Source organism: Diospyros lotus, chromosome 11 (assembly GCF_014633365.1).
Source record: "Diospyros lotus cultivar Yz01 chromosome 11, ASM1463336v1, whole genome shotgun sequence".
NCBI classification, from domain to species: domain Eukaryota; kingdom Viridiplantae; phylum Streptophyta; class Magnoliopsida; order Ericales; family Ebenaceae; genus Diospyros; species Diospyros lotus.
In genome coordinates, this window is record NC_068348.1 from 28,325,201 (window position 1) to 28,334,738 (window position 9,538).

A 9,538-nucleotide genomic window follows, 5' to 3' on the forward strand; every position below is an offset into this window, starting at 1 on the left:
ACAGAATGAGAGAAGGAGTTGGAGAAGTAGAAGCCAAAGAAAAAAGGAAGAAATTGCCAAAATGTTTCGAAACTGGGCGGACCAGGACTACCAAACTTTGGTAGTTATTCACTACAAACTAAGAAATTGGATAAGATTTTAACCTTTCAACAACATTATTTATGAGTAACAAATTAAAATACCCTTACATGAAAATTACATTTACACAGACCCGTGCATGTTCTGCCAGAGAGTTCAACTGAGTTGCTCATGATCCTTTGGACCCAAAGCGAAAAAAGAAAAAGGAAGTCGTTTGGCCTCCAGTATCGTCACTGCAACAAGGTTAATTTAGAGATGCAAATTTTCCAACTCTAAATGGTCACATTGACTAAAAGGTAACGTGGGGCCATCATAAATTGCACCAGAATATCAGACACGTAAACTATCTATCTATTTCAATTTCAAATCACATTTGTCCGCTTAAGTGGTAAACAGCAAGATATGACCAAGGAATAGTTCGTTGATTCACCAATCCACTATAATCCAATGTTTGTTGTAAAACAGCATGGCAGGTTCTACCAGAGTTCAAATAAAAATGAATGACAAGAGTACTTAACAACTCACTATGTGGCCCAATTTTGAGCAAAATTCTTAAAAGCAGCCCAAACTATGAAGAATCAAATCTCGAATCAATTGAGAGATAGACCTACCACCAAGATATTCACTGCTCATTCTGATCCCGAGGGTAATCACCCAGTTTCTCCATATGCCAGCTTTCGTGAGGTGCGACATGATCATGCAAAGGAGTGTATTGCTGCAAAGTTAAACGGCAGAATTAGAACCTAGTTGTATATATGATTTCCCTTTGTTTTATAAGGTCAATTTCCCAGCACTAAGTTTGAAACAAAAGTCTTCATGGCTAGGAAAAATGGGAATTTATCTGCAGCAGCTGGTGTCACAAGCTTCCATTTGACAAGAATGGTACAAAGGAAGCACAGATATAAAGAGATATCAAGTTAGGTTACTTATCATCGACCTTCTGGATTACTGATCCATATTAATAAGCATATAGGATTCCCACATCCCAGTGATTTGAATTCTTTTATAAAATCCTCCTTGTACTACAGTGTGATAAATAAAATCCTCCTTGTTTAGTTCATAAGAGACAAAGGCACATGCAGTAGAGCCAAACGTGATTTTATGCCGGTTGTTTTCATATAAAAAATGATATATTTCCTTGAGAAACCAAGCCAAGAAGGAAATAAAACTAAAACCAAATCAATATAACCAAATCAGATCAATACCTCCATCTTGGTTAAGAGCTCCTGGGCAGTTGGAGCAGAGAGGACAATGTGTCGAGCACTTGGCTTGATGAAACCTTCTTCAACACCATTATCAAATAATGAGAGCAAAGAGTTATAGTACCCATCAACATTGAGCAGACCGACCTGCACAGACAATTACACATTTACAACATTATCTAGAATTTGTTTAATCTAGAAATTTGCTAGTCAAAATATTCCAGAATGTAAATTGATGAATCACCGGTTTTTTATGAATTCCAAGTTGTGACCATGTTATCATCTCCAGCAGCTCTTCCATTGTTCCATATCCACCTAAACATGATAAGAATCTTGAATACAGCTATATGACATGTATACAACTACCCTTCCTTCCCGGAAGAACATAGATCTTCAGACAATTACCAGGAAGGGCAACAAAAGCATCAGCTTGTTTAGCCATTTCAGCTTTACGCTCATGCATGTCTGCGACAATTTTAACTTCCCCAACAGTTTCACCAGATATCTGTCAGTTCACGAATGATGAAGATTTCTAGTATTCAGCAACAAAGGCAATTCAAGCACTCTCCATCATGAAGAAAACTAGGAGAGTACATTTAGGTAACTAGTTTTCATAAGTCCTTGCTCATAAGAATTAGACCACCAACATACCTGCTTAGCTCAAAAATATTTAACTCCTGAGTTTAATTAACATGAATGAGAAAATAAAAACACCAAGACAAGTTACGAACACTTGGCACATCTTAATTCATGAGGAAATTATTTGCAGCTAAACATACTTAAAAATTGGAAGATTAATTATACAGATTTAGATCACCAATACCTCGAGAGGCTCAAGAGCTTTTGGAATGACCCTGCACGAATGAGCACTGAAGAATTAAATGTTGCAACATGATTAAGGCAGCCTAATTTTATTCATAAATTGCTTTTTTGTCAATGAAATTCACAAGAAATAAAGTCTCTAGTTACCCAAGAACATGGCAACCTCCATCATACACTCTTTGGGAAATCAAACCCATCAACCCAACACTTCCTCCCCCATACACCAAAGCTATCTTCCTCTTAACCTGCAATCACTATTCATGAAATGAGATAACAAAAAACCATAAAATTTTCTCAAAATAAACATGAAAACAAATGGTCTCGTTATCAAATAAAAGTAACCCACTTCAGAGTATCAGACACCCAATTCGGGACCCCTGAAGAGAAATGCAGAATCCTCAGAAAATTCATGTTTTGAAACCGAATATTCAACAGTTCACAGAGTCAAAAGTCAGTAAAACAGTTCAATACAAATGAACCCACTCCACAACTCCACAGAGTAAATACATAACCATAAGAAAGTTCAACCTTTGAGACTAAAATCCAAAAACCAACAGTCACACAATCAGACAGGAGAACAACATCCATTCTACAAATTCGAACACAACTCAAGCCTTGACACAAAAACCGGAGCCAAAGAAGCAACAAGAAAGAGTCAATCAGAGAGAAAGAGTATCAAAACAAAACCAACCAGTTCATTCCCCAATTCGATAGCAGCATCACTGAATACTTTTCTATGGCCAGAGTTGCTTCCGCAGAAGACACAAACTCTCCTGAATCTGCTCCCTCCATTCCCATCCATTTCGGAGATTAATTTTCACGATGCTCTCTGCGCAACCTCAATCCATTCAATTCAAGCAAACCTTAGCCATTCCAACTCTTGTTGATCAATAGCATCAGGTACAAAAATCACAGCCCAAGGCGAAGATAAAGAAGACAAGCGAAATAAGGACAATCCGGGTGTTTCTTGTATCGACGAATAAAGCTATTGAAATCAAGAAATCAGAGTGTCTTCACTATATATAGATGGATTCTGCTTATTCTGTGAAGAAACATAAGAAGCCCACATGCCTCCTCCCCGTCTGTGGGTGTCGGCTTTAAAGATTATATTTGATCGATTAAGTAAATTAATGGATTTATTTGTTATATACGGCAAAAACTTCCTCACCAAGAATAGACCTAAGACGGGTCTGCTCACTGCTGTTTATAAAACTTTTTCCAGGTTTAAGCAGTGATGGCAATGGCAATGGGCAATCGGCAATGGCAAATCTGTTCTAAATGGATTGTGTATTTGCGACAAACTTTTTGCTCCATTTGGAAGGACGTCCGCTTTCCTTACCTACTACTTAATTGGGTGGTTTTTAGTCGGATGTCATGTTTTCATGTACCTCACCTTTCTTCTAAATATTTCACTATTTATTTTTAGTATTTTAGGTTTTTGTGCTTTTTATTTAAAAAAAAGTGTTATCAGCCAAATATATATTTTTGTCTTGCGTTTTACCTTTTTTTCGTATGATTATCCAAATTTTTCATTATTTCAACTGCACATGAATCTGATTTTTTTCGTATGATAACTCAAATTTTTTGTTATTTTAATTACTTCCCTAAACTTGCATTTTATACTCAATTTAACCCTTATACTTTCATGTATAAAAAAATGTAAAATGAACTAACAAAATACACGTCACACTTTATTTACATCAAAAGATATAAGATAAATTAACTCGAAAATACAAATCCAATGATATAATCGAAAGAATGAAATGATTGGGTTGTCACACGAAAAAATGTCAAAATATAGAGATTAAATTGATTTGAAAATACAGATTCAAAATGTAATCGAAATAACGAAAAATTCAAACATCCATACAAAGATAACGTGAAAGTATAGAGATAAAAATATAAGTTTGGCCAAATGTTATCCCACAAACAAGTTTTACACATAACTTTTGTCACACAAATTTGTAATAATTCTAATCAAAGTTAATAATAGGGAGTAATTTTTTTTTTGTTTTAGATAAAACTATTATAAATTTTTATGCAACACATTAATTTGTAAAGATTATTTGTGAAACTTATTTATGGGTATTGCATTTTCCTTTTTAAAACCTCTTCTTCATTTAATCAATGGCTTGTTAAATGAGCTATTTTTAGTATTATATTTGAATTTTAAAAATTTGAGAGTTTGACTCGTAGTATACACGTATAAATAAAAATAAAATTTCTTCAATTGTATTTTTTTACATAAATAACACCAAATATGATGTTTTCTTTAAATAAAAAAATAAATTAAAACAACTTATAAGATTTTGTAATATCAAAAGTAAAATTATAAGGAGTAGGTTCTAGCAAGGCCTTAAATTAACTTAGGAAGGATCTTCTTAAAAACATAGAGCAAACAATATGGGTTCTACTTGAAAATTACCCAAATAAGAGCTTGCTTTGTCAAATTTGAGAATATGAGGTGTTTCTTAAAATTATTTTGTTTATTGATATGTTTTTGTACTATTTATTATTTAAAATTTTAATAATAATATTTTTTTATTAAATAAAAAGTTTAATCTATTGAAATTTAGTTTTGTGGGTGACGTCACATTAAAATTTTAAATACAAATTATACCATTTTAAGTCATTTTTAAAATTATCAAACTGTAACCGATCACTCTTTTTATAATTTATCGATTTCACATTTTGAGACTATTTAATTTGGGAGCGATTTGAATAGTTTTAAAAAATTCATTAAAATGATTTTAATTTTATTAAACATAACCGAAAGAAGATTTTGACACGAAATTGGAGGAAAACATAAATAAAAATAGAATTATTTTCAAATTAATTAAATGTATTATAATAATAATAGTAACAATGCATAGTGACCTTAATGCAGTATTCCCACTGTTGTTTACAAAATTGACGGGGACCAATTACGACGTGGAGACAGATAGAGCATCTAAGTTATTTTATTAAGGTGGAAACCCCAGAAGAGATTTATTTGACAGATAGAGATTTTTATATATTTTTTAGTGAAATCTTAACCTTTTCATAATTTTAAATGTGTCCATGAACTTAGCCTAAAAGTATATTTATATTTCTAACATTTCGTAGTTTTAAATATGCTTATAAATTTTATAAAATCACTCATTTAAATACATAATCAAGAAATGATATGTACACACATTAATGTGGTAATTTTCTTTTTTGGCGTCTTTTCAACTCCTTTATTTTCAATTGCGTCTTATTTCTCTCCAACGTCTCATAAGTCTCCTCGAATTGGGTTATGTAGATCAATTGGGTTAAACAAGTTATTGATATACCGGAGTCAATGATCACCATGTCTTTGGAGAAAATTGAAAAGATGGCCAGCCTGATAGTATCATACTTTACATGAGACATAGTCAAAGAAGACACATAAGACATAAAAAAGAGAAGAGATGTAGTCGAAAAAAGAAAAAAAGAAATGATGAGACATAGAAGAAAGAGAAGATGTCAGAGAGAAAGAGAAAGTTGAGAAAATGCTGAAAAACTGCCATGTCAGCACATGTGCATATCACTTGATGGCTAGATATTTAAATGAGTAATTTTACGTAGTTCAGTGACATATTTGAAATCACAAAAGATTTAAAGTTTCACAAAAAAAAAATGCAAAAATTTAAGAAACGTAGATGTGCAAGAAAAAAATGCAAAAATTTAGGAACGTAGATGTGCTTTTGCCCTAAATTCAGGTATATTTGGAACCACAAAAAATTTAAAATTAAAAAAAAAAAGAACAAATGTTTAGGGGCATATATATGCCTTTGGCCATTTATAATTTGTGGGCAATTTTAAATGTTGATTGGTTAATTTTATCCAAAAATTATTTTATCTTCCGCTTATGCCTTTAATTCACAACAAAGTGCTCCAAATTTTTATTTTTGCTTCACAGTAAAGCGTAGCCTTTGCTATTTGTAAAAGGACTTTTGTAATTATAACCAATCACCGCAAAGCCAAAAAAAAAAAAAAAAACCTTATAGAAGCATTTCTATTGTTAAAAATAAAAAAACACTTTTCTGTTTTTTTCTTAAATTATATGGCCAAACGGGGCATAAATGACGTGGTGACGATGATGAGAAAATGACAATAACTACTTATTTACTTATTTTTGAACCCCACGTAATTTTGCATTTAGCAGTTTGAGGCCCTTTGAATTGGTCAAAGGGGCAATTGAGCAGAGCAGGGACACAGCATGGAGGCGTTTTGTGGCCACCACTGTTACCCAACAACAAGCCCTCTCCTTTCATGATGGCATTCTATCCTTTTGAGGTGCAATTCTTTTCAAAGTAATAGAATGGTCGGACAATCTATTTACTATCTTGATTTTTTTTTTTTTTATTGAACATTAGTTACGTGGTCTCTTTTCATTGTTATAAATGAAAATTCACAATCTGAGTACTGAATAAATTTATAGATACAAAGCATAAGAATAATAATATCTCCCGTTAATTCATGTATGTTTCAACAGGAGGGGGGTGCTCGGTCTTTTAAGTCAAAACATAAAAAGGAAGAGATGATGACCTTTTGTTAACCCAATGGTGGGGCCTAATTTAGCTGGCTGCCAAAGATTGCATCCTAACCTGCCACGTTTACGGGGAAAGATGAGGTGGCTCGAGGGCCTTGCACAGTTGGGGGATTCCAACGAACTTAACTGCCAAAATGCCACCTAAAATAACACCGCCATTAATGCCTTTCCAAGCCTCTGGTTTTCCCCTTTTGTTCCTCAGTTAAAGCAATCTGTTTCGGATTCTGAATCAAAACCCCCCATTTTAACCCCAATCTCCGTCGCCATTGCAGACTTTTGGCACCCTCCGAAGATCTGCAGATTTTCTCGTCAGCCAAGAAAAGGAAAATTTGTTGGAATCGAGAGAGAGAGCGCGAGCGAGGAATCAATCCGCCTAAGAATATTTTGTTCGTTTGCTTTTTCTTTTTTGCTTTCTCGATTGGCCTCTTCACATGGGAAGAAAATTTCCTGGGAGAGAGAATCCATCGATCCATCCAGTCCTCTCGTTATCTTTGCTCGTCGCCTACATGGCCGCCATAGTCGCCTTAGTCACCTCTCTATGCGCCTCCCGGAAAAAGACATCTTCTCCGACGCCTTCCCGCCAGAACTCCTCGGAAAAACTCGATCAACCAAAGGAAGAGGCCGCCGCAGCCCCCCCAACAGCAACGGCCACGTCAGCATCAGAATCGGACAAGACAACGGAGACGGAGACGGAGGCGGCGGCGGCGCAGAACGAGGAGTCGTCGCAGATGCCATTGCCGCCGCCGCCGGGGCTGTCCAAGCTTCGAGGGACGACGTCGTTCCATTACGGCACTGACTCATCGGCGGCTCCGCAGAAGAAGAAGCTGACGAGCATGAGCATGAGGGTGGTCGGCGGCGGCCTCGGCGGCCTCCGGCAGTTCTCGAAACGGGAGGATCATCCCCAGGAGAAGAAGCGCGAGAAGAAGTTTAAGCACGAGGATTCGGTTTGGAAAAAGACCATTATTCTTGGCGAGAGATGCAGAGTGCCGGACGAGGAAGACGACACCATTATTTACGACGATAAGGGGAATCGGATCTCGACGTATCACCCGAAGAACCATACGTCGTTGGCGGTTTCCCGGCCGGTTTCCATGGATGATGCTGATTCGGCTGGGAGCTCTTCGGTACAGAGCTAGGAGAAGAAGAGGAATTAAAAGTGGGCTGAGGATTAACGTTAGATCTTGTTCATCGATGATGATGTTGGTTGTAATTCTCTTAATGGTTCATTTGGGTCGTAGAATTCGATCATGAAACTGTGATTATATGTATAGAATCTCAAAGTTGATACCAACGAGAAAGTTGTCATGTAGAATCAGGCTAATCATGCTGAAGATTCAGCTTCCATTAAAGATATATGGATCTGCGAACTTGACACTGCACTGCAGGCTATCAGATTCCTCCCTTCGTGGTGATATAAGAAAAACTTTATGCTCAATTAAAAATATAATATACTTTGATGCTAAATGTTAATGCTATCAAACTATAGTTAAGTCTTGATAGCAGTATCATTTATTTTGGCTTAGGCCATCTCCAACGGAGACGGCTTTCATCACAATAAAATGGTGTATCACAGTAGGTTGTTAGTGTAGGATCAATTTTTTAGGGTCGTAAAACATTTGCATTCCTTTGGGAGTGGTCCTTGATAAGTGTCACGTAGTTTTAAAAAAAAAAAAAAATTCTGATCACTCAGACATATTCCTAATCTACCTCTCGTGATAACCCTGGAGCAGATTTAACGAGGCGCGAGTAATAGCGAGTAATCTAAAAAAAAAAATGGCATATCATTGTTCAACCACGACATTTTGCCGTGAAAAATTTATTCCCAAATTGCCCCTCTTCTAATGTGGAAAAATGTTTATGTCCCCTTTTAATTTTATTTTAGTATGTATAATTATTGATTTTGGTCTTAATTTTTGTATTTAATTTGATTTTTATTTTTAACAACATAATAAATTAAAATTAAGCAAAAAGATTATAATTATTTAACAGAATAAAATAAATTACTCTATAAAACTTAAAAAGTTGAGAACAACATGAGCATGTATTCTTGTTCAAGTAATTCTTTTTGAATTTTGTCGTATTAAATTATAAACCTTGTAGATTAGATTTTATGTAAATACGTATAAACTTTTGTTTATATATTTAAGCTACAATTATGTAAATAATTAAATAATTTTTTAAAATAAATTAATTGTTATAAAGTAAAGAAATAAGGAAATATAAATAACATTGTTCATTTGGTATAATGGGTTGGAGATGACTTGTTTGAATAGTGTGAAAGTTGCACTATTTTGATGCAAAAGTTACACTATTTTGAAGTTTTGGGTTAGAGATGGTTTCAGAGACATCTATATTTGTATATATGGTAGCATAATTTTGTCTTGAAAAAGTCTAACTTAGATAGTAAAATGATTTTTTACTTATAATCCATAACTTATCCTTGACTTAAATTAAAGAGAGATGAGTTGAGCATATCTAATTTTCAGAAAAAAAAAAAGAGTGTGGTTATATAAGTTTCACATAAAATATTGTTTATAAAGAAAGAGAGCTCTTATAAACTAAAACCATAGCTCGTCCTTGACTCGTGCTATTATCAAATTCTTCCTCCCAAAACAAGATATTTGGTCGATGGTGAGCTATATTGTACGAAAATAGAAACAGGAAACATTTTCAATAAGAAACGAAAACGTGGAAATAAACATTTTTCTAAAAAAATAGACATAAATAGGGTCCGAAATGAGAATAGGAAACGTTTCAAAAATGGGAAAATGACTCCTGTGAAGTATTTCCATATAACATAGATGGTGAGTTGGGTATGCATATTTTATGATTTTTTTTTTCATTGATAAGATGCAATATGAAGCGATAACAGTTTTGGTTA

At 34.4% G+C, this 9,538-nt stretch overlaps 1 protein-coding gene across 2 annotated transcripts; it reads right to left on the reverse strand.

The window, feature by feature from the left end:
• Positions 1-481: 481 nt before the first annotated feature.
• Positions 482-3,402, reverse strand: LOC127812547 (cytokinin riboside 5'-monophosphate phosphoribohydrolase LOG8). 2 transcript variants are annotated; one of them, XM_052352966.1, is made up of 7 exons: positions 2,794-3,402; positions 2,250-2,356; positions 2,104-2,134; positions 1,686-1,785; positions 1,525-1,595; positions 1,284-1,427; positions 482-793 (listed from the first exon to the last, which is right to left on the reverse strand). In XM_052352966.1, exons 2-7 carry the CDS (start codon positions 2,297-2,299, stop codon positions 701-703), a joined length of 489 nt encoding a protein of 162 aa, XP_052208926.1. In that variant the 5' UTR covers positions 2,300-2,356; positions 2,794-3,402; the 3' UTR covers positions 482-700. The 2 variants fall into 2 exon arrangements, with proteins under 2 accessions (XP_052208926.1, XP_052208925.1); XM_052352965.1 differs by having other exon boundaries at positions 2,250-2,347; positions 2,794-3,398.
• Positions 3,403-9,538: the final 6,136 nt, after the last annotated feature.